Source organism: Desmodus rotundus, chromosome 2, assembly GCF_022682495.2.
Source record: "Desmodus rotundus isolate HL8 chromosome 2, HLdesRot8A.1, whole genome shotgun sequence".
Lineage (NCBI taxonomy): Eukaryota > Metazoa > Chordata > Mammalia > Chiroptera > Phyllostomidae > Desmodus > Desmodus rotundus.
The window spans coordinates 183,479,161-183,504,461 of record NC_071388.1 but is presented as its reverse complement, the minus strand read 5'-3'; the positions used below and the strand labels follow the sequence as shown (position 1 = coordinate 183,504,461).

Here is a 25,301-nt window from a genome sequence, read left to right as displayed (position 1 = left end):
AATGGACCTCCAGGGTAAAATGGCACCTGCACCGGCAAAGTTCTGGAGCTCTGGGCCCTAAAGCACATAAAGTCCCTCTACAGAAGCTTTCACCAGGGCTCCTTCTGCCTGCCATCCTCTGGAAAACTTCCAGCAGCCAGCTCCTCAGCACGTGACAAGAATCAAGTCATTCCTTCTATTCTTTCTCCTTCAGAAGAAGTTTCTTGGGACTCATCCCCCACACCACAATGAATACTAAGATCCCTTTTTCACAGTATCATCAGCTCTCCTACGGGTGTGCATTCAGCATTCATTCCACTTCAGATCTCACACAGACAATAAAGAGACCAGCTCTGCAAACCTGAAATATATGGGACAGAAAAGCCCCCTACAGGAGTTGACTGGAATGTGCTGCTAAACAAATAACCCTTCATAGTATTTAAATACTTTTGACATCAAGTGGCCTTATTTCCAAGCACATTCTTCCTTGGTGTAGGAAGACTATTTTATTTTTTTAATCATATCGTGAAGACTACATTGAATTTCCATCACAGGGAGTAAGGAAAGCAAGTCCGTTTGCTTTTACATTGCTTTGAAGGTATTCCATTGGTCAAAATGACTCAATATGACCAGAATTCATCAAAGATAATGTCTATATCTTGCTAAACTAAAAGGAAAATATTAAATAGGTACTGAGTGGCTCATTTCATAATCGATAAACAGTGTTTTCATGACTTTAAAAATGTTTAAGTCTCTCTATCCTTCAACCCCAACTCTAAACGATTTCCCTAAACCCCTATTTAACCACAGGGAATGATTTTCTAACCTTTCCTCTCCATCCCAAAAGTCCTCCATTATCACACTTCACTTGACTGCCGTGTGCAGGGGTTAAGAAAGGAGTAAAATTGTAAGCAGATTTTAAGGCTAACAGGAATCACTCACTTTTTATTTTCTACCCTAATCTCTCAGTCAAGTCAATAAATACACAGTAAGATTGAATTTTGGTCATGACACTACAAGATTTAGGCTGCCATAGTAATATTCTTTAACTTCATTTCAGAGTCTCAAAATAATGTTCTTTGGTCTAGTTGGTTCAGAAAAATTGGCATTTGTGGCCTAACAGGGGCCTGAGGTGGCCGGCTGAAGACGAGGCAGTCCTTTCCTATCCAGAGCAGTGGTGTTGAGCAGGTGAAGAGGTGTCAGCCGGCTGGCATCTGGATAGGCGTCCGTGTCAGGAGCGGTAGGCTGCAAAGTCTCGTGCTGGGGCATAGGGATGGTAGTGTCTGCGAGTGGGCCCCGGCCTCCGGGGGGTCATGTTCATGTAGTCACTCTGAAGGATCCTGTTCCTCTTATTCTTCATCTGCAGAAAAGAGAAACGTCACTGTGAAGGGGCCAAGGACATGGAGGGAGATGTCATGGGAGGAATTCTAAGACTTTGGGGACAACTTTTCCAACCACAGACTGTCAAAGGAAGCTGAACACCAGAATTCATTAAGCACCTTGGACTTGGATCATGACTAAGCAAACCTAACTACTTTGGACTCTTCTAAATCAACTTGAAAAATCTGAATCAAAGAAAGTATTTTAGAAAAATACTTTCCCTGATACTCTCCACAGTCATTTAACCTGAATTTCAAAAGTATACCTAATTAACATATCTGCTGTTGATAAGTAAATACTCTTGAAGGCTCTTCATCATTTGCAAAGGTTAAGCATCCCCATTTCAATCTTCTTACATTAGCCATTTGTTTAACAAGCTGTTTTTCTATAATTAACCAAAGAGGACCTTCAGCCCCTCAGAGTCTGGAGTAATCATAAATTCATAGCAGTGCATACCAAATTAATGGGAAGATAGTTCTAGGCAACTAGTAACATTCCTATTCCTTCATATGTATTTACATTTCCATAAAGACAATAGAGTCACTCATCTTTATTCCTCAGGTTCAGCTCCCTCTAGATGAATTTCTGCAGGATTGAGGAAAGTAGGACAACACTTAACCTGCTGCAAGAGTTACACCTCCATGAATCCGAGCAAAGTTTTGATTGAGGAACATCTTCTCCAGATCAATGTGATGATAAAATTTATACACTTGATAAAAGGCCCATAAAAAATTTTTTAATAGAAAGTCACTCAGATTTTTGGATTTGGAATTCTTTATTATGGAAAAAAATGCCTATTTCCTGGCACCTAGGCCTGATGCACAAGTAGATATACTGCACGTGAATGATATGAACTCCTGCATAAATTAGCAAGCACAGGACTTCAGCCTGGCCTTATTTCCATGCACTTCTACCTCAGCACTTCACATTTCCTTGTCAAAGAGGCATGAGTAAGTGTTGAAGAAAGGTTGGAAAAACACTGACCTTCACAGTACCAAAAATGACTAACATGTTTTCAGTCCTCATCTTCTTGAACTCTCAGTAGCATTCTTTATTATTGATTATTCTCTCCCTTTTGAAACACCCTTCCCCTTTGCCTTCTATGAGATGGTATCATCCAGATTTTCATCCTGTCTCTCTGATCACTCTTTCCTGCCTCCTCTGAAAGCTCATCCTTCGCTAACTAGCCATTCAGCATTAGACTTTCCCATTGTTTTGTCCTAGGCCTTTCCCTCTACTCACTCCATCCTCACTCTCCCTAGACAAGCTCATCAACATCACAGCTTCAATTATCACCTATTTACCCAAATGTACATTTCTGGATTAGGCTTCAAAGTCATTTTAAACTCAACATACCCAAAACAAAACTCAAGATCTTACTCTAAAATCTGGTCTTCTCCCAGTGTTTCTCATCTCTGTGAGTGACTACATATATAAAGTTGCCCCAGCCAGACCTCCTAAACCTCATTCTTGCCACCTCTAGCTCCATTATTCCCTGTCCTAGGGGACATTTGACAATGTCTGACAACATTTTGGGTTGTCACACCTAGAAGGAATGCTACTGGCATCTAGTGGATAGAGGCCAGAGATGTTGCTAAATATCCTACATTGACAGGGCAGGCCCCATCAACAAAGAATCATCCAGCCTAATATGTCAATAATGCCAAGACTGAGCAATCCTAATCTAGACTCCGGTCATGAAAAAAACATGGAATGAAAGGAAGCAATGGATACAAGATATATCATCAAATCAGCATGAGTATTGTTAGACTCCTTGACTCCTCCTTCTTGGTCATACCCAAAGATGATTCTTTATCTGAGCCTAGGTGACTAGAAGGACAGTGTTTCACCCATAGACATAAGGCAAGACAGCAGGAGAAGTGTATTTGAAGGAGGTTATAAATTCTGCTTTTGTCATTTGGGACTAGAGATGATGGATGGGTTATTTAGCTGGAACTAAGAAGAAAATAGCATTAAACACACGTAACTGGGGGATTCATTCAGAGAGAGGTAGTCATGGAAACCAAATGCATGAAGGAAGTTGCTCTTCAAATATCTTGATTCTATGTCCATTCTATAAATCAGAGATAGGAGTTCCCTTGGACAGGAAAAAGGATATGGAAACGTCTGCCCCCAACTCAGTGTAGAAGGCTGCTGATGATACCCTGGGGATCATTTTAGTATTTATTCCCACCTTGAGGACTCCCCTTGCCAGATTCCCAAGTGATAATCTTTGTCTCCAGACACCCAAATAAAACTATACCTGTTAGAGAGTGCCCAAAAATGAAGAAGTATTGGTTCTGGGTTCTCCAGGTTGCACACAAAGACTATGAAAGATCTACTGCAATCAACTCCCATGCTTACCCTCACATTGTTATTGAATGGTGGATTTAGTCATCACCACCCAAACTCTAAACACAGCAGTAGAATGGACATGACACATGCATGACTGGGAATACTACACGCAACCAACAGTGTCTGTGTGTACTTAGCATACGTACATGTGTTTGCAGACTACTCACTTCATGTGTCTGTGTATCTGGGTCATCTACTCTGGCCCTTTACCATTCAATGTCTGCTAAAGCTGTATGATTTTAGGACCCACCTCCCTTGCCCTTCCCTTCACCACAGCCTTTACCCACTTGTTTCCTGAGAGCAGCAGCAAGACCCAAGGTTCATACAAGGCAATTCAGTGAATGGAGGATTAAGTGAGAGTAGCAGGTGCTGGTCTGTGGCAGCCTAGGGGAGCTCTTTATTTATTCAAATGTCAGCAATAGGTCAAGAACTGAGATAGAATCTGCAGCTGCTCCCAGAAACCCACTCAGCCTAGAACTGCCTATGGTAGCACGTCACAAGCACTCAGGAAGTTCCGGAAAAAAGCAACTTGCATCAAGGCACAGTGCAGACCAGCCAAAAATGGGATCCTAAAAAAGTACCCAGGAACAGGCTAAACTTTAGGGATCCTTAATGGCCTGGCTGACTAGCTTAGGCAGGAGCTAGTTGCTTAAACATTAACACCAGCAAGAAGAGATGAGCCCAGGATAAAAATGCTATATTATTCTATGAAACATAGGTATATATTTATTTCACACACTTTTGGTCAAAGAATACAAAGACCTAGCTAGATCTGAGATGCAAAGAAAGGGTAGTTAGCAGGTAACTAAATTGGTTGATTTGAGTCATTTAGCAAGTTAGTGCCTGATTATAGTAACTGACATTTTAATGCATATTTACAGCAAGTTTTAAATGATGATTAGTACCCTTCTGGCCACTGAAGGTTAAAGCAGTTTCCAAAACTACATCCTAGGTCAATTGACCTAGCTCAGCATATCACAAGGGAGCGCCTGTCCACTGCACCTGGCTTTTAAATTAAAAAGTTGAGATTCCCAATGGGATCAGGAAAAAACAAGAATTAAGAGCCCAAATTCTAAAATCATTAGCAAACACCACAGTTGTTCAAAGCTAGAAGGGGCTTTGGATGAAGACCGCAAGATCCACAAAGATAAAAGGACTCAGCTAACATCAGAGGAAAAACTTGGGCAATATTTCACTACATAAAAAGCCCCCCATCAGGCTTGGGCAACTTGAAGAAGGCAAGACAGGCAAATTCTCAAGATGATATCTAGTATAAAGGATTTCCAGGAACAAGGAGCTACTTTGTTCCCTACCCTGCAGAAGGCAGAGATTAGGCAACAGGCAGCATGACCAATGTCCAGAATATCCCAACAGTCTTCTAAAATGGGAGAAGTATGTGGGGAACAATTGAGAGGCAAACTCTGGCAACAGGCCAACCAGAGAGTAAGGGCACCCCAGGTTGTATCTATCATTGGTATGACTGTGAACCCATGGCTGCCAAACCCCTCCCACCACCAAAACTACAGTAAATAGGGTGGCTCCACATGACATGGCTTCCAGAAATATCTGGCCCATGTATGGACTAGTTAAATGTATGAATTACGCCTTGAAGGTGGATATTATACTTCAGGAATGTTTATTTAAGTCTTTAGTTTGGCCTCTATGGAAGTTGTTAACTTAAGCATTCATCAAGCATTAAACGACTTAATACTAGATAGATAGTGAGTATAAATAGTTCTTTATCCATTAGGAGGGTACATTTCTTGTTGAAGGAATGACTCATACATGCATCTAAATTTTAGAAAAAATTTCAAAGACAAAATGGAATCAATACATGAGGTATTCTATACCCCAAAGCTTGTATAAGAACAGGAAAGATCCTTAATAAAGAGGTGCCTTCTTAACAGTAGATGTGGTCATCAAGAGGTCCTCAAACCTCAGTGAAAAATTCAACATTGAAGAAGGTAAAAGAAATATATATATATAACAAGTTTATTGCATGAACATTTGCAAAAGTTGGTAAACCCCAATTCAGTGATGAGAGCTCAGAAAAGTCTAATTCTCCTTATAGTTTCATAATGACAGCACCATACTTGGTCTCACAAAATTCAACTGCTTCTGAGGAGATAAAAATATGAGTCACATAAACAGACCTAGTTTTTTTTGCTAGGTTTGAATGCATAATTTCAGTAGCCAAATTTCTCATGATTTTTGACCCTGAACCAAAGTTGTTCACTGATTTCAGTTGTCTAGACTCCCAAGCTGCTTAGATTTTTATACATATGTATATATTAAAACTTTTATATGTCATAATGATATTGAAAATGGGGATAAAAAAGTAACTGCCCTTATTACCCCCACCCTAATTTGGCCAATTGGCTTATTCTGTCTGGCCACCTAACCAGTGCCTTCTGGAAAATAGAACACCCATCACATTTTTATCTCAGATTAGGTTGGACAGGCTAAAAGACAACCCACTTAAACCTAGCAGGGAAAAAGAAAATAATAAAAATCACATGTTAAACAGAAAATAAACGACATGGACAAAATTCTTGAATATAATCAGATTTGCATGTGCAGTAAATTTACATAAAAGCAGTGCTGCTTCTCTTACCCAGCAAGTAAAAAGAGCCACTGTTACTAGCAAGCTATACAAAGCCAAGATTCCATCAACCACCACCAGTGCCCAAAATGGCTTAGAAGACTCAGGAGTTTGGTGAGCTGGACAAAGCTGATTCTCTGAAAAATAGAATAGAGTGGATTAAATGATATGGGAGTGGCACTTGAGTAGATTTCCTTCCTTCTGAACTTTATGGAAGAATGTGAAAGGGACCAAAATATTCAAAATATCGCTAGCTTAGAATGCATAGAATTCCTCTTTGATCTATGCTCTTTGGGATTTATCCAATCCCACCGCTCAGTATGACGAAGTTTTCAAGGCTACAGCTGAAAACCATTACTTTAGAGTGGCACACTGTGGTTGCATGTTACCTTTCACATGGATAATGGTTCCATTGCTCTTCTCATTGTCTATGTAAGGAGGAGGATACATGACTTCTATTTTGCAGAAGTAAATATCTGTTTGGTTAACGAACAAATTCCAGAGGTAGAATGTCACTGTTTCGTTGCCCAATTTCCCATCACAGTTGAATCCCGTTTTTGACTGAAACTGAAGCTGATGGGAGTAGTTTCCATTCACAACACAAACTTCCACAGCACTATCTGCTCCCTTGTAAAGGGATGCCCGGAACTCCTTTGAAAAGAGGTTGTAGGTGTATTTGCAGCTAAGGTTGACAGCGTTGTTGTTCACCACAAGCATGGGCGACTGCTTCACCAAAATCTTGTTTTCTGGAGAAGGAAAAATCATTGCTTAGAACAAGGGTATAAAGACTTTTTTCTGAAATCAAAATATAGTAATTAAAAAAATAGATCTCCAGTAAAGGCTTTTTCTTGGCAGACAAAGATACAGGAGCTCTTTTGGAGATAATTATACCAAGAGTTTAAAAGTTTACTGCTTGATAACATTTTCATTCTCCTTTGAATGAAACAATGGAGCATGTCTATTCAGATATTTGCCAGTTTACCTGGGTTGCCTTTTTATTGTTGAATTATCAGAGGTTTTTACATATGTTGAATCAAGTTCCCCATCAGATATATGATTTGCAAGTATTTTCTCCCATTTTGTGCATCATGTTTGGTATTGTCCTAAAAATTCTCCCAGTTGATGCTAATATCCAGTCAGGGTTGAAAATCACTATAGCCTAAGAGATTTCTCAAGCTGACAACATTTTAGAATCACCTGGGGAACTTCTACAAACCCTCAATTCCCTCGATTAAATCAGAACTTCTGGGTGTAGGACTCAGGCATCACTAGTTTTAAAGTTTCTCAGGAGATTCAAATTTGCAGTCAAGGAACCAGTGACTTACCAGATAAAAGCTCATTTTTATCCTCAATTCATAGGCCTCCACAGGCTTTTCCAACCTCATTTCCTCAAACCAAAACCTTCCCAGTTAGCTGGATCTTTTCAGTCAGCGCTCCAGGAATACATCGTGAGCATTCCTCTCCCCATACCTTGTTCACTAACTCCATGGCCTAGTGACTCACCCTTCTCAGGTCTCAAGATAATTACTATGTATATCACTCACTTGCCATTTGGTCAGGTTCAACATATTTTTGGCTTTTGTTTATTGGATGATTATTGGTCTTTTAATTTCAATCTATAAGTGTTATATGATTCACTACTTATTGTGTATTAAATATTGTGGACATTGATTTCCACCAGAATCGGTACTGATTGAGTTGAAAATACAGTTGTCCCCTGAACAACTTGGGGGTGAGGGGTATCAACCCCAGTGCAATAAAAAATCTATGTATAATTTTTGACTCCCCCAAAACTTTGCTAATAGCCTCCTGTTGACTGGAATCCTTACAGATAACATAAACAGTAGATTAATATATATTTTTATATTATATATATTACACATTATATTCTTATAACAAATGAAGCTAGAGAAAAGAAAATGTTATGAAGAAAATCACAAGAAGAGGAAATAATTTACAGTATTTATTTAAGAACTCAGTGTATAAGTGGACCCACACGATTCAAACCCATGTTGTTCCAGGGTCAACTGTATATTTTAAAACACCATTTTAAAAATACTAGAATGTTGTTTTCCACTTTATATATTACAAAGATCAGTTAAAGTACAACTATCTGAGAATCTTGCTTAGTTGAAAGTATCATATCTATAAAATTGAGCTGAAAATTTGCAAGAATTAATTACCTTCAAAGAATTTTTTTCTATAAATTAACTACATTTCAACAAGCTGTTTTGAGGCAATGTCCATTGATATAATGACAATGAGATCGATTTAATTCTAAGTACTCACTCATGACAGTGCCACAAAATTATTTAATTCCAGCTTATGTGTCCGCTAATTTTTAAATTGCAGATACTACTATCTCAGTGTAAATGAATGTGCCCAACGGCCCTCAGCCTACAATTTTTCATTTACATTTCTTTTGTACTTTCAAAATAAGCAGTTCTACATTTTGAATACCTCTTGTTTTATATGCTTCAATTCACTCAGCTTTTAATTTGTGTGTATTTCCTCCAGACCCCTAGTTTTCAAGACTCTCGAGAGCAAGGGCCACATGTTATGCTCCTTTGTGTATTCTGCAAACAATAGGATCTTAATAAATAACCAATTAGTGAAAGATGGTGATCTGACTGTATCATTCTTATCAGCATCTAAGCCCAACTACCATCTCACCAAATCCTTACTCAAAATTGGTGTCTCCACAATAACTTTAGCTTCATTTATTATTCATTCAACAAATATAGCCTAAAAAGCACTAAAAAGTAAACATGTAAAGAACCAAAAAGTTCAACCTGTCTTGGTAGGAAAATGCAACTTGTTTTTTGTTTGGTTTGGTTTTACTTGGCCTTTTTCTTTGGGTATTTAGAAGAAATCATTGGGCAGGTTCTGAGTGGGAGAACCAACCCCGGGAAGAAGTGCCAGCATCTCCCCTCCTTTTTAGGGAGTTCAGGTGAGGAATTTGTATTTCTGCTTACTGAGTTCTGCAGGAATTGTATTTTTGTTACTAACTATTTGGATTCTCTTGTTATAGGCATTCAAATTCTTCCTGATCTACCTTTGAAAGCTAATAAGGAAAAAGATGAGACTAGGACTCCTTTGCAGAGATTTTTAAAAAGGGTGGGGGCAGGGGGTTGGCAGATCTTGGGCAGGGAAATTGAGTAAGGCTGGAAAGAAACTCTGGATGGCTACCCAGTTTGGCTCCCTTCTCCTAGCACCCACAGTGAGGAGGAGGGAGTGAAGAGAGCATGGAGAAGAGAGCATGAAGAAAAACAAAGTTACTACACTCCATAGCATCTATCTGTACTCCAGTAGTGTGCTTACTATGTCTTGTGTAGCTCAGGGTGTGACACCTCCCCAAGATGCATGTAGGAGAAAAAAACTGATTTCCCGAAGACAAACAGAGTTCACTTTCTGTCCTGGGGCAGTTCACAGTCTGATGGGGAAGAAAGACATACACAGACAACTACTGAAATAGTGGCACGGTGCTCACAGTGTTTCTGGGGGCAACTGTGGGGCCAGCTAAGGATTCCTAGAGGTGGTGACTGCTGACCTGAGTCTTGAAGGACTATGCATGCATTAATTCAACAGGTTTTTATTAAATAAACTTAGCCTGGCTAAGATGAGTGTTTGTGCTAAAAGATGGGGTAAGGTAAGAGTGGGTATTGGGGTAGAGGGTGAGGTAGAGGACTCTGCAGAAAATAAAACAAAGAGACAAAAAGAACAATCGAGGCAGAGAAGATAAGGAGATGTGAAAGTGGATGATGTAGGGAATTACAGCTACCTCACTTTTGCTGGACCCTAAGTTTAAAAGACAAGATTGACAAAGCAAGCATAGTTTATAGCTTGGGATCTCTCCTGTAGGTTTGAGGATCTATGAGAGGATTTTAACCTGAAGAGTGATGTGTACAACATTTCATTTTATATAGATTACTTTAGCAAAAATGTGGAAAGTAAATTTGAAGGGTACAAGAGTGAAAAGATGGAAACAAATTAGGATACAATTGTAGTAGTCTAAGCAAGAGGTGATAAGGTTAGAAAGAACTACAATTTGAAAGAAGTGAATAAATTCAGGAAATATTTGTAGCCTAAATCAGCAGAACTCCATATTGGCTTAGATCTAGTGGAAGAGGGAGAAGAAGAGTTAACAATAACTGTCCTTGAGTCACACAGACCAACCAGGAAGTAACATTGTTTTCCTTTTGCCTGCCTCTCTTCTTCATTCATTACAAAAGCAGAACAGACAGCTCAGAAGCTGAGGTGAAGTTTGGACATCTGAGATGTGCAAAAGACATTCTTCTACCCTAAAAGACTGTTGCAAAGAAAATACGAATTACTTCACAGGTTCCTGGGAATACCGATGACTCCCTGGAGCTTAGTACAGTGTTTGCTGTTTTTCACAACGGTCTTTCTCTCTAAAACCATTTTCCCTTCACAAAGCATAATATAGTGAGATAACTAAAAGATAGATTTTCCTTCAGTTCATTATAAAGCCTCCAAATTCAAACCTCAGCATTGTTAATATTGATTCAGATTTCTCTTGAGCCCATTCTACCTCAGCTCTAAAGTTGAGGAATTTCTCACGGAAGAGCATTCAAGATCCTAGTATCTAGGCTGGCGGTTACACACTCCGTTTTCTCCTGGTTGATGGCATATCCAACACCTGAGCAAGGGAAGAAAATGTCTTTCTTTTTTTTTTTAATTGATGTATAATTGACATATAACATATTAGTTTCGAGTGCACAACATAATGAATAGATATTTGAATGTGTTGTAAAAAAATCACCACAGTAAGTATACAAGGTCTGTCCAGTAAGAGTCCAGTTATTGTTAATCTAATGGGAATGGTTTGTGCGACATCGATGGAACCTGGCAGCCAAGGAAATTGGACTGGAATATGCATGCATTAACAATGGACTTCACTGTACTGGTCAGTGGAGGCAGTAGATGCAGTCGAGTGAGCATGTGTACTGTGTGGCCATCGCATTCAAAATGACTGAGCAAGTACAGCAAACGAATCTGTTATCAAGTTTTGTGTTAGGCTTGAACTCTCCTCCACTGGAAACTATTTGGATGATTCAGAAGGCCACAGCTATAGGCAACTGGTGATTGGCAGCTTCATCACAGCAACATGTCCACTCATGCATCCCACCTGGTGCAGAGATTTTTGAGGAAACATCAAATCACCCAGGTGACTCAGCCCCCCTACAGCCCAGATTTGTCACACTGCGACTTCTGGCTTTTCCCAAAACTAAAATCACCCTTGAAAGAGAAGAGATTTCATACCATCAGTGAAATTCAGGAAAATACGATGGATGAGGCAGCTGAAGTCTATTGGGAAAACTGTGTAAAGTACCAAAGTGCCTACTTTGAAAGGGACTGAGGTGTCATTGTCCTATGTAGAATGTTTCTTGTATATTCTTCAATAAATGTCTCTATTTTTCATATTACATAGCTGGACACTTTTTGGACAGACCTCATACTTAATATCCATCACCATACATAGTTATAGAATATTTATTTCTTTGTTATTAAATTTATTGCAATGATATTGGTTAATAAAATTAAATAGGTTTTAGGTGTACAATTCTGTAATACATTATCTGTACATTGTATTGTGTGTTCACCACCCCAGTCAAATCTCCTTCCATCACCATTTATCCCCCAATTACCCTCTTCTATCTGTCCCATGCCCCTTTCCCTCTGATAATCACCAAATTGTTGTCTATGAGGTGGTTTTTAGGGGGGGGGATATTTGGAAGGGTTTAATTCCTTCACCTTTTTCTCCCAGCTGAAGGTAAGGGCTCCTTCTTTTTACTGCATCATAGTATTCCATTGTGTAAATGCAACACAGTTTCTTTTATCCACTCATCTACTGATGGGCACTTGGGCTGCTTCCAAATCTTGGCTATTGAAAATAATGCTGCAATGGACATAGGGGTGCTTATGTTCTTTTGAATTAGTATTTTGGGTTTCTACAGATCTATTCCCAGAAGTGGAATTGCTGGATCATAAGGCAGTTACATTTTTAATTTTTTGAGGAACCTCTATAATGCTTTCCACAGTGGTTGCATCAATCTGCATTCCTACCAATGGTGCATAAAGGTACACTTTTCTCCACATCCTCGCCAACACTTGTTGTTTGTTGATTTATTGATGATAGCCATTCTGACAGATGTGAGATGATATCTCATTGTGGTTTTACTTTGCATTTCTCTGATAATTAGTGACGCTGAGCATCTTTTCATAAGTCTATTGGCCATCGGTATGTCTTCCTTGCAGAAGCATCTATTCAGGTCCTTTGCCCATTTCTTAATTGGATTGTGTTTTTTGGTGTTGAGTTTTACAAGTTCTTTTTTAAAAGGTTTATTTTATTTTCATTTGAGAGAGACAGGAAGAGAGAGAGAGAAATATCTACATGAAGGAGAAACAACTATCAGCTGCCTCATGCACACTTCCCAACCAGGGATCAAGCCCGAGCAGGTGCCCTGGCCCAGAATTGTAACAGCAACCTTTTGATTATGTAATGATGCTCCAACTGAGCCATGCTGGCCAGTGCTACAAATTCCTTATAAAGTTTGGATACTAAATCCTTATCAGAAGTATCATTAGTGAATATGTTCTCTCATTAAGTTGGTTGACTTTTCATTTTGCTGATGGTTTCATTTGCTATGCAAAAACTTTTTAGTTTGATATAGTCCCATTTTTTTCTTTTGTTTCCTTTCTCTGAAGAAATATATCAGAAAAATATCTATATATTGCTAGAAGAAATGTCAAGGTTTTATTGCCTATGTTTTCTTTTAGGAGTTCTATGGTTTCATGTCTTACATTTAAGTCTTTAATCCATTTTGAGTTTCTTCTTGTTTATGGTGTAAAAAGGTGGTCCAATTTCATTTTTTGCATGTATTTGTCCAATTTTCCCGATACCATTTATTGAAGAGACTATCTTTAACCCACTGTATGTCCTTGCCTCCTTTGTCAAATATTAATTGACTATAAAGGCATGGGTTATTTCTGGGCTCCCTAGTCTATTCCATTGATGTATATGTCTGCCTTTATGCCAATATCATGCTGTTTTGATTACTATGGCCTTGTGGTATAGTCTGATATCAGGTAGCATGATTCTTTCAACTTTGTTCCTCTTTCTCAAGATCACTGAGGCTAACTATAATTGAACAACAATAAAAAGTGTTTAATTAAAAAAAATTAAATAAAAAAATAATAAAATAAAATAAAATAAAATACAAAAAATAAAGATCACTGAGGCTATTGGGAGTTGTTGTGATTCCATATAAATTTTTGAAATATTTGTTCCACTTCTGTGACATGTGCCCTTTGTATCTTGATAGGAATTGTGTTGAAAGTATCAATTGCTTTGGGCAGTATGGATATCTTAATGCTATTAATTCTTTCTATCCATGAACACAGTATGTTTCCACTTATTCGTATCTCCTTCAGTTTCTTTCTTCAAGGCCTTATAACTTTACAAGTACAAGTTTTCTACATCCTTGGTTAAATTTATTACTAGGTATTTTTTGATGCAGTTATAAATGCAATTTTTTTTTAATTTTTCTTTCTGACAGTTCATTATTAGTGTATAAAATGCAACTGATTTCTGAACATTTATTTTGCTTCCTGCTACTTTGCTGAATTTATTTATCAGTTCAGTAGTAGTTTTTTGGTGGAATCTTTAGGATTCTCTATATATAGTGTCATGTAATCTGCAGCTAATGACAGTTTCACTTCTTCCTTTCCAATTTGGATGTTTTTTATTTCTTCTCTTATCTGGTTGCTGTGCTAGAACTTTCAGTACTATGTTGAATAAAAGTGGGGAAAGTAAATATCCCTGTCTTGTTCCTGATCTTGAGAAAAATGCTTTTAGTTTTTGTCCATTGAGTATGATGTTGGCTGACAGTTTCTCACATATGGCCTTTAACATGTTGAGGTATGTTCCTTCTATTCCTTTGCTGAGGGTTTTTATCATAAATGAGTGTGAGATGTTATCAAATACTTTTTCTGCATCTATTGATATAATCATGTGGTTTTTATCCTTCATTTTATTTATGTGGTGTATCACATTTATTGATTTGCAGATATTGTACCAATCTTGGATCCTTGGGATAAATCCCACTTTATCATGGTATATGATCTTTGTAATGTATTGCTGGATCTGGTTTGGTAATATTCTGTTGAGGATTTTAGTATCTATGTTCATCAGGAATATTAGCCTATAATTTCCTTTCTTTGTAGTGTCAGTGTTATATTCTCTGTTGGATTGATCCATTTATCATTATGTAGTGTCCTTCTTTGTCTCTTACTATAACTTTTATTTTAAAGTTTATTTTTTTCAGATATAAGCATTGCTACCCCTGCTTATTTTTTTCCATTTCCATTTGCATGAAATATCTTTTTCCATCCCGTTACTTTTAATCTGTGTTTATCTTTTTCTTCTGAAGTGAGTCTCTTGCAGACGGCATATATATGGGTCTTGTCTTCTTATCCATTCAGCTACCCTATGCTTTTTGATTAGAGCATTTAAGCCACTTATGTTTAAAATGACTACTTATAGGTACACATTCATTGCCATTTTATTCTTTAATGTTCCTTCTTTCTTCTTCTTCTTCTTCTTCTTCTTCTTCTTCTTCTTCTTCTTCTTCTTCTTCTTCTTCTTCTTCTTCTTCAACATTTAACATTCTCCTTTAACATTTCTTGTAATCCTGATTTGGTGGTGACATACTCCTTTACCTTTTTCTTGTCCGAGAAGCTCTTTATTTCTCCTCCAAATTTAAGTATTAGCCTTGTTGGGTTAAGTTGTCTTGGTTGTAGGTCCTTTCTTTTCATCACTTTGAATAATTTATGTTAATACCTTTTGGACTGAAATGTTTCTGTTGAGAAATCAGCTGAGAGTCTTATAGGAGTGCTCCCTTGTAGGTAACTGCCTTTCTCTTCTGACTTTTAAAATTCTCTGTCTTTAATCTTTGCCATTTTAATCATGACGTGTCTTCTTGTGGGCCTCTTTGGGTTTATACTGTTTGGGACTCTCTGTGCTTTCTGGACTTGAGTGTCTTCTTTCTTCACCAGGTTAGGAAAGTTTTCAGTCATTATTTCTACAAATTGATTCTCGATCCCTTGCTCTCTCTCTTCTCTTTCTGGTATGCCTGTGATGCAGATGTTGTTATGCATCATGTTGTCCTAAAGGTCCCTTAAACTATTCTCAATTTATAATTCTTTTTTTTTTTAGCTGCTCTAATTGTGGATTTTCAGCTACCTTGTCTTCCAAATCACTGATTCAATTCTCTTCTTCATTCAACCTACTGTTTATTCCCTCTAGTGTACCCTTCATTTCAGATTTTGTAGTCTTCATTTATGATTGGTTATTTTTATGGCTTTTATGTCCTTTTCTATGCTTGTCATCTCTTTGTTGAAGTTCTCACTAAGTTCCTTGAGCATTCTTATAAAAATTTATTTGAACTCTCTATCTGTTAAATTGCTTATCTCCATTTCATCTAGCTCTTTTTCTATAGATTACTTGTTTTTTCATTTGAAGCATGTTTTTTGTCTTCCCATTTTGACTGCCTCTTTTTGGTTGTTTCTATGTATTAGGTAGATCTGCTATGACTCCCAGGGTTAGTAGGGTGGCCTTATGTAGTAGGTGTCTTGTGGGAGCCAGTAGCACAGTTTTCTTCATCATCTGAGCTGGGAGCTCCAGCAATGTTCCCTGTGTGAGTAATTTGGGCCTTCCTGTTATAATTGTGTTATAATTAACTCTTGGATGCTATTGTCATTTTGGAGTGCGGGGCCAACCCTCATGCTGGCTGACTATAAGGGTGTACCCCAAGCACAGCATGTAAGATGCTGTGCAGATGCTGACCACATAAAGTAGAATTCACCTCAGCTGGATCTGATGATTGCTGAAATCTCCCAAGGACATGCCCTTTGTGAAGCTAATTGGATCTCCCTTCACGTTGTCTGAAGCTGGTCACTGGATGTGTTGGTTTTGGGTCCTTTTGGAAAGGTCTCTGGTGCAGGTCAATGCCAGACTCTGCTTGTGACTGGCTCCGGGTAACCTGTTTGGAGCTACAAAGCAATCCACAGTTTATGTCTGCCTCCGTGGGCCCAGGTGTGCACAGGAAGAACCAAACTGCTCACCAAGGCTGGCTTTTACCAGCACCAGGCTCAGTAGCAGGTTAGCAAAAGTCCCAAGGCTTTCCAAGATCTGCCTCCACCTGCCAACTGCCTAATAGGCTCTGTCACTGAAAGAGCCTCTGACATGACTCAAGTTGCAGGAGGGAGATTCTCAGTGAGTCTCCACATAAGGGTGAGTGGTGTTCACCAAATTGATACAGGTTCAAACTCAGTGCCAGTGCTGGGTCTGAGGCCACTCAGCAAATGTCCCATGGTATACCAACTCTAGCTACCATCTGCTGGTTGCTTCCACAGCTTGTGGTGGGATTAGGTCTCAGGGAGTCATCTGGGTGAGGCCAGCAGAGACTGTCAAGCCCAAATAGACCAAGATTTGGCCACATGAAGAGAGAGCTCTGAGCGCAAGGAAAAATGGCCCCCATCCTAGAGCCACACAACTCACTGTCCAGATTCTGCCCAGAACTCAGTAGGGTGTAGCCATAAGGAGTCAGGAGGGTGGGACCTCCCGGAGCTCTGAGGGCGGTTCTAGCAGTTCTCTTGTGAGGGAGAAGCACAGTCAGGTTCACAGGAAAGTGTGGGGATGGCCGTCATCCCAAAGCCACACAATTCAGTCACTGACACTCCCTGATTCTGTCCAGACCCCTACATCCCAGCCCAGGCAGCTGACTCCTCAGCAGGGCACAAGCTCCATTTGGTGGGGCCACAGGGAGTCTAGAGTGTGGGGCTATTGCAGCCCCTAGACTGATACCATAAAGAGGGATATAATCCACCTAAGAAAGATGATGTCTGTGATTTGGAAGAGGAACACATCCCAGGAACCCTGGTGGCTGTCCCTTCAGAAATCTCCCCAGAGTCACAAACTCCAATTTCTCTTCATGCAACTCTAGTCTGCTCCATCCTCCCTCCATAGGAGCTTGGAATGAGTGGCTGTGGATGAGATTTTGTGGTTTGGCTCTTTAAGAGATTGTCTGTCTCTCCCTGGTAGACAGAATGTCCACCAATTTTCATGACTAGATGTTATGTTGGCACCTCTTCTTGGCTCTGGTACTCTGGACTGAGGAGCCCAGCTTGCTGTTGAGACCCCACTCTTCTAAGGGGAAACCTTTGCAGCTGAGATATCCCTCCAGAATCTCAGCTGCCACCATAGGAGCAGGGGCCAGCCCTTTGCCCTTGATGCCAGTATCATTGTGGTTTATTTTGTAAATCATTCATTATGAGACTTCTCTTCAGCCAGTCTTCAGTTCATTATTCAGGTTGATTGCTCTATATTTTAGTTTAATTCCAGTTTGGTCCTGGGAGGAAGTGTGTGTAACATCTATCTACTCTACTGCCATCTTGGATCCCTCAGAATTTTTATTTCTTCTGATGAGAAATTCTATTAAGAAAAAATCCTTTATTTTGTGTAACTCTTTGTGCTAATATTTTTGGAGGGAAAGAGCATGAAAAATGTTGTTTGGCCATTTGTTCAAAAAGAGATGTTTAACTTATCTGTCAATATTCATGCCTTTTCTATGTCCACACATATGCTTTTCAAATTAGCTGATCCTTAAAACATAGATACTATGTTTGAGGTAATTTACTTAGTATGTGTTAGTGTATGACTAATAGCCTCTTAGATTTGGATTCAACCTGAGTTTATGATTGGCCTATAAAACCTCTTATTTATGTCAGTTATTCAGAGAAACCTCAGTAAGAAATGGTCTCATAGGGTTTCAAAGTCTTCATCTGCTTTTGAGAGAAACTAATGAAAGAAAATTCACTTTTGGTAGTAAAAAAAATAGAACCAGTTACTCTAAGTGATATGGAATGTATTATGATTATTATGACCTTCAGTAGACACAAGAATTCTGATTCCTCTTATTTTTTCTTAAAATGGAGCATGTGTGAATATGCACACCACTTATTCAATGGGAGTGAAGTAATGACATGAATAAGTCAAAGCAACCAATAATCAAAACATCAAGTGATATTTGGCTTTGATATGTAGTTTGGTTCTCTGAGTTTCAGGAAATCCACAGTACTTCAAATAATTTAAGGACATATCTAGACTCAGAAGAAAGTAGACAAATATTTAGCTTCTCCATACTTAACTTCTGTTTGATTCCATTTTGCTTTCCAGTTTGTGCTAGGAGTGGAAAGCATCCTTCTCAGGTTACTGTGGTCTTAGTAGACCTAGCCTTTTCCCTTAGATATTTGGTTTTCCCTCTTCTGAGTAGTTAGGCAAAGTCTACGTAGGTCAAACCTCTTTTAAAAGAGAAACATTGTCAATCCTTCTATTGTATTTGCTTACGGTATCAAAAAAAATTGTCTTGACTGACATTTCTATAACTGAATTGACAAGTTGTTTTGATGATGAATTTAGTGCTTTGCTTTTCAAAGCCTTTCCTAGCTGCTAAACCAGCTAAAAGTGTGGAGACAGGAAGCAGTAACCTCAAAACTCTTTCCCTCACAACTCCTCCTTGACAACAGACAACATGAAGAGTAAGATTGGAGGTGAGAAGGTACTTATCTGCTGCTTATGAGCTAGGCAGTGGGAGCTAAAAGATTTCTCACAGATAATCTATGAATCTTGTGCTATAGTTGACTTCTGGAAAATTGAAACTTGCTTGTACTTCCATGAGAATGGAGTGGGAGAGGAAGCTTAATTACAACAAAAAATCTTTCCCTTTTTGCCTATTGTAAATGAGTCAATTACTATATTAATAAACAAGTCAACTCTCTGCACAGGTAGGGTGGATAACCATCTGTGAGGTGTGGCTCCAAGTACGAGAGAAGGAACCCTGACCCTGAAAGGACCCTCTTCACCAGCTCAGTTAATGGTTAGATTTCCAAAAAGATAAAGCCTAAAATATAATGTGGGAAACATGTTGATTTAAATTAGTAACTATGACCTATATATGTAAGGCTACAAAGCATTTTCTCCTATTTTATCTCATGTGAACTCCATATTAATATGTAAAGTAAATAGGCAAGGTGTTCATATTTACAGCAATTTTATAGGTGGGAAACTGAGGTCAATTAGGTCAAATGACTTGTCCAACGTTATAAGACAAGTTAGTGACCCTGAAGACTTGGCTCATGCCTCATGACTTCTAATTTACTGTTCTTTTCTCTCTGCCAAGTTGCATCAAAATTTCAACACAATTTCAGTGATTGATTTTAGATCCTCTCAAAGTTGGACTTGATAATTGGATGGGACTACATGTCTGAAGTGAGAATTAAGGAGGAGGATACCATTGAACAAGGAAGTAAATGGGGTGGGAAAAGACAGAATCAAGATAGATTCCATTTTCTCTACCATTTTGCTGGATTCCCATCCTGCAAAAACTACTCAGCTACAAAGAAAGCTAGAGATGATTCTAAGCCAATCCCTTGTTTTATAGAAGAAGCAACTGAAAACAAATGAAGTAAATAACTTTTTAAGTAAAGTCACACAAATAGTGGAAAAGCTAAGGTTTTGTTTATTTATTTATTTTTATGATTCTAGATATAACGTTTTAAATCATGAGTGACTGGAAAACCAAGCTTGTGAATTCAGCAAAATTGACTTCATTTTATGGTCACATTTAGAAAGTGCATCTCCAAGCAGTCTCTGCCTCTAATGTGCATACATAAAACATTTTGCTTACCATTTCAAAGACTTCCGGAAGGTCATAGATGGATCCCAAATAAGGCCTACACATAATATTCTCACATGAAATGTCTCTTATAAAGTATTTTAGATCCATAAGCAATAATTATACTATGGTACCTCTTTCATTTCAGCTTGCCTAAGTATACAAAAGGGTTTGAACATAAACATTAGTCAACACATAAAGTCATTTGTTAGTCTAAACCTCATTTGGGGAAATCCTTAACTTCATGGTCTTTGTGAATTGCATTTACTTGTCATGTTTAACTTAACATATTTTGTGTGTTTTTTTTCTTTGTCATAGCACCATAAAGAAATAAAATGCCACATAGAGGCTGGTGAACCAAAGAGTAGAGTAGGCAGCACTCAACACTGAAATCTGCATTGGGAAGTTAAGGGAGCAGTGGAAAAGGTATAATAGATATTTGGTTAGCAATGTGACTGCCCTTCAGAACCTCTTAAGAACTTTATTGGGTTCCATCTCTGCACATTCTAATCAGAGTTTCTTTTGCAGTTTAAAAATCAGGTTGGAAAATCCTAATCATATTTTTTCCTTTTTTAAGTCCTGAGTGAACAGAATTTAACGTGTTAGGCAGGAACCGAAGAAAATGAAAGCTTTCTATTTTCAGCCATCTTGCCCTATGATGTCTGTGAACATTTTGTGAAGGTGACACTGGTTTCCCTGACACAGAAGAGCACCTCCCTCCTGACCACAGAGTTGGTAAAGTTACCGTAACTTCCCTTTGAGTACACTTCCTGTTCAGGCCCAGGATACCCTTCACCATGTGGCCATCTGACCACTTTCACCTTTCAGCCCCTGTAAGAAGCAGGCTGCCCTACAGGCCAGTCCAGGGTTTGCTCCGGAAACTGTAAGATAAACTGTGCTTTCTGGGAGGAAGGAGAGACTCAGCCATCTCTGGCTGTGGTAATTCTAGCTGGTGGTTTGACCTCGTAGAGATGTGAGAAAGATAAGTACAAAACATTCATTAAAATTAGGTAGGAGGTTTTACAATAGAAGGACTATTGATGAAGATGTGGAGCCACAAGGGGTGGCACTAGAAGCTGTAACTCGTAGCAGCAGAGTTATGACCCCCTTGGGTACAAAGAGGCCAGTGGAAAGTGAAGTCATGAGAAGCTCATGGAAAGAAAATTGTGTAGAAGAGGCCAGAGCAGAAGCAGTGACTCTATCAAGAGAAACAGTCAGGCCAAGCACCTTAACTCCTATCAACAGAAAGTGTGACTTCAAACAAAATCTAAAGAGGTCTTTAGATTTTAAAGTTTAAACAAGTACAACTGATTGCAGAAAAAAATAGAAATAGAAGCCTACTTAATAAATTCACTAAACAAGCTGCTGTTGGTCAGCACTAGTCTGAGCTCCATATTTTACCCTGATGTGTGTTTTCACACAGGCAAACACTGCAGTATAGAGGACATTTTCCTTGTCCTTTTAATGAAAACACTAATTGAAAAATATATGTGCACCCCTATGTTCATTGCAGCATTATTTAAGTAAGATAAGGAAGCAACCTAAATGTTCATTTATGGACAAATGGAATATTACTCAGCCACAAAACAGAATGAAATCTTGTCATTTGCAATGAGATAGATGGACCTAGAAAGTATTGGGCTAAGTGAAACAAGTCAGACAAAGAAAGACAAACACCATATGGTTTCACTTATATGTGGAATCTAACAAAACAAACAAGAATGTGGGAGGGCAGGGGAGAGTAATGGGGGGTAGTGAATGGGGACAACTATAATTGAACAACAATAAAAAAAGATATTTTAGAAAATGAATATTTATGAAGGACTTAAAATTAATACAGACATATTCTATGTTAATAGAGAAGAATAATCAATAAAATAATGTCAATTATTTTTTATCTATTCTATCTATAAGGATATATAATTCTAACAACAGCAACAACAAAACAAACACATAGACACAGAGAACAAACTGATGATTGCCAGAGGGGTGGGAGGTAAGGGAATGGGTGAAAAAGGTGAAGAGGATTAAGAAGTACAAACTTGCAGTTATAGAATAAATAAGCACATAATGTATAACATAAGGAATATAGTCAATAATATCATAGTAACTCTGTATGGTGACAGATGATTACTAGATTTATTGTGGTGATCACTTCTTAAAGTATATAAATGTCAAATCACTATGTTGTACACCTGAAACTAATATAATGCATGTCAACTATAATTTTTTTTAAAGTACTGTTATATGAAACTGTTAGTAACTCAAAGGTCAAATAGTTCATTAGCAAAAAAGTCCCATCTGAGCATCTAAATCTAAGTCATTCATTCTTAAGTGATAAAAATTATCAAAAAAAATTCAATAAGTATTTTCTACAAATACATTTTGAATTGTCAGAAAATTTTTCTTTAGTATTCTAACTTCTGCCTTGACGAAGTCATGCACTCATTCAGCAAATAAATGATGGGACCTTAGTACTAGATTCATGGGGGATGGGAAGATGTAAAAGATGTAGCTTTTTCCATCTAGGAGAAATCTTAAGCAGGTAAACAATTAGCTACATTCCAAAGCCATGTATGGTGCATGAGCCCTATAGAGATTCACTGACAGTCATATGAAGGAGACTTTGTTTCTGGAAGACATGATTCTGGAAGCTGTTAGCCTTTAGCTGGGCTATGATGTCTGAGGCAAGTTTAGACAGGCTAAAGTGAAGGAAAGGACTTTTAGTTTACTGGAGACAAGCAGGGCATCCCATTTACTTAACAGGGAAGCAGGTGAAGATGGCTGATACCAATCATGGAGGGCCTCTAATGCCAAGAAAAGACACATGTATTTTACTAGCACAGCAACAGAAGACATTGAAGACATATGAGTTAAGTAAGTGCCTTGGGGTGTTTGCATATCAGTGCAGAATACAGTGGCTTGGAATGAGGCTAGAGTGAAGGCAGAGACCCACTGGAGGTTGCTGCAAGAGTGCTGATGTGAGCTGCAGAGGTGGGACGGAAATGATGGACAAGTCATTGGTGCTCAGTTGTGCTTGGTGATAAAGAACAGGAATCAAAAATGACATAGAGGACACGAGCTGGGTGAGAACAAAAGTAGAGGTGCTTGTTGACAAAATTAGATAAGTGAATAGAAGACATTTGGGAAAAAAGCTGTTGAGTTCAGTTTTTGATATGTTAGTGTTGAGTGGCAGGCAAGGCATCCTAGAGAAAAGGTCCAAGAGTTAGATATCTCAAACTAGAGTTCAAGAAAGTCATAGAGAGATATGTACATTGGAATGTCATCTCTAATAAGATGGCAGTTAATATTAAACCTGCTAAAAGCCATGGCCTACACTATGATCCATCCCTACCACTCAGAGACACTGCCCAGCAATGCAGGGTGTGAGCAGTCTAGGACTGAAACTTCCTAAACATGAAGCAACATAATCTTGGGTGCGATGTGACCCAGCTCCTATCATTCAAAAGGCTGCAATGGTCCTCTCAGCTCCTAAAAGTAAAAAGACAGTCTAAGAGGACACCATGGCAGAGCACCTTAACTTGTATGAAAAAGGTACCAACACCCATAACTACTCAACTACTTCCAAAAATTAAACTTTATTATCCTAGAAAGATGCCTATAGTCCAAATAGTAAGTAACCAGGGTTTTCTAGTTTTCTACATAAATTATGATAGTAATTGAGCTAACAAATAGAAAGAAACCCCACAGTATCAAGGAACTTCCTATATTAATATATTATTTTCCAAATGTATATTTTAATCCAGTAACCAAATTTGGAACTTTATTTTCCTCCTCAGTCACCAATAATTCTGAGCCTTCATTCAAAACAACTCTGTAAAAAAGATGAGAGTACATTTATTCTCTTTGTTTCATTCTCCCTAAATCTTCCATTTCCAAAGAGCCTAATCAGGATCACCTTGGCACGTACCGAATCTTCTAGGTAAGTGACACGGCATGGGAGTTTGAAAATAATTGCTTCATTGAATCTTAACATTACACAAGAAAATAGGGAGAGAGAGCAAAGACAATATTGTCCCTTAAACTCCTGTAGTCATTTCTAAGCATATTAGTATCTAAAACTCCTGGTTTGCAATCTCTCCAGATTTGCTAGATGGCTGGTTTGCAATTCTTTGTATTTTCTCTATTAGATCATAAGAGCATCTACAAAGGAATGGGGTGGTTGAGTTGCCTTGTTAGACCTCATAAAAGCCAGAGCTTTTCTATTCCACTAAAGAAGCATTTTTAAGCCAGAAATAGACCTGAGATGTCTTCAAGCCCAACCCCCTATCAGATGAGAAAACCAAGACCTAGAAAAGCTGTGCCACAGTGTAACAGACTAAAACTCCTGATCACATCCTCCTATACTGAAAATTTTTTTGCTTAAGCTTTTGAGTTTGAAAAAAGAAAGGTAAAAAACATAATAGATATGACCTTTCCAAAGCCAAGGGCAAGCAGCCACATCCTTGTTTCAAAAAAACACCGGGAGATGCTGAGATGAACTTTCCTGACTGGAAAATGGAGCCCTGCCCATGACGTTGGGCAGGGTTGGTCTGAACCTTGTGACCTTGTTATCTCAGCCATGAGCTGAAGCCACACCCAGCCACAGTGTGTATTTTTGAAGGCTCAAGCAAATTTAAAGTATGCATGGGCATCAAAGCGAAGGTATGAACTAACCCAGTGGCCCTTGTTAATGAAAGTTTAACACAGCAACATAACACATATATAAATCTCCTTTCTTCCTCCCCATTTTTCTCAGATATTTGTCCTCCTCTCTCTAATCTCCCATGCTCCAAATCATCTCCTTCCTCATCTTCTGGAGAAAACTTCCTCCATCCTCCTTTCTTCCTTCTACCCCCGCCTCCTTTCTTCCCTAATAGCTCTCTTTTCCCTCCAGCCTGCAATAGTACACACATGCACACACACTCGAAACCAGCATTTTGTTCCTTCCACATGTCAAGCATAATAAAGTCCATCAGTTTGCAAACTTTTATTACATACTTGCTGTGTACAAAATACCATGGTAAACAGTATAGGTGATAAAGGTTCTTAAACATCTCCACTTTAGTAATTTCCTGCTCTTTTTCTTAACCCTCTGAAGTCTTATTTCCCTTACCACTCTGCCTATACTCAAAAGTCCTGAGTTGCCTCCTTTTAGCCAAACCAGTGGCCTTCCCAAGTTATTATTCACTTCTCCTTCCCTTGTCCAATTAATGCTATTAGCTACT

General features: G+C 38.5%; 1 protein-coding gene across 20 annotated transcripts in view; it reads right to left on the bottom strand.

Moving 5' to 3' along the window:
* Positions 1–895: 895 nt before the first annotated feature.
* The window catches only part of CD28 (CD28 molecule), an 84,802-nt gene continuing 60,396 nt past the window's right edge, over positions 896–25,301 (bottom strand). For all 20 annotated transcript variants that reach the window (XM_045198559.3, XM_053918974.2, XM_053918976.2 and 17 more), the window contains 3 exons: positions 6,706–7,062; positions 6,329–6,453; positions 896–1,339 (listed from right to left, as the gene is read on the bottom strand). In XM_045198559.3, coding sequence (XP_045054494.1) covers positions 1,211–1,339; positions 6,329–6,453; positions 6,706–7,062 — 611 coding nt within the window. In that variant the 3' untranslated portion in view covers positions 896–1,210. The remainder of the gene's footprint in view (positions 1,340–6,328; positions 6,454–6,705; positions 7,063–25,301) is intronic.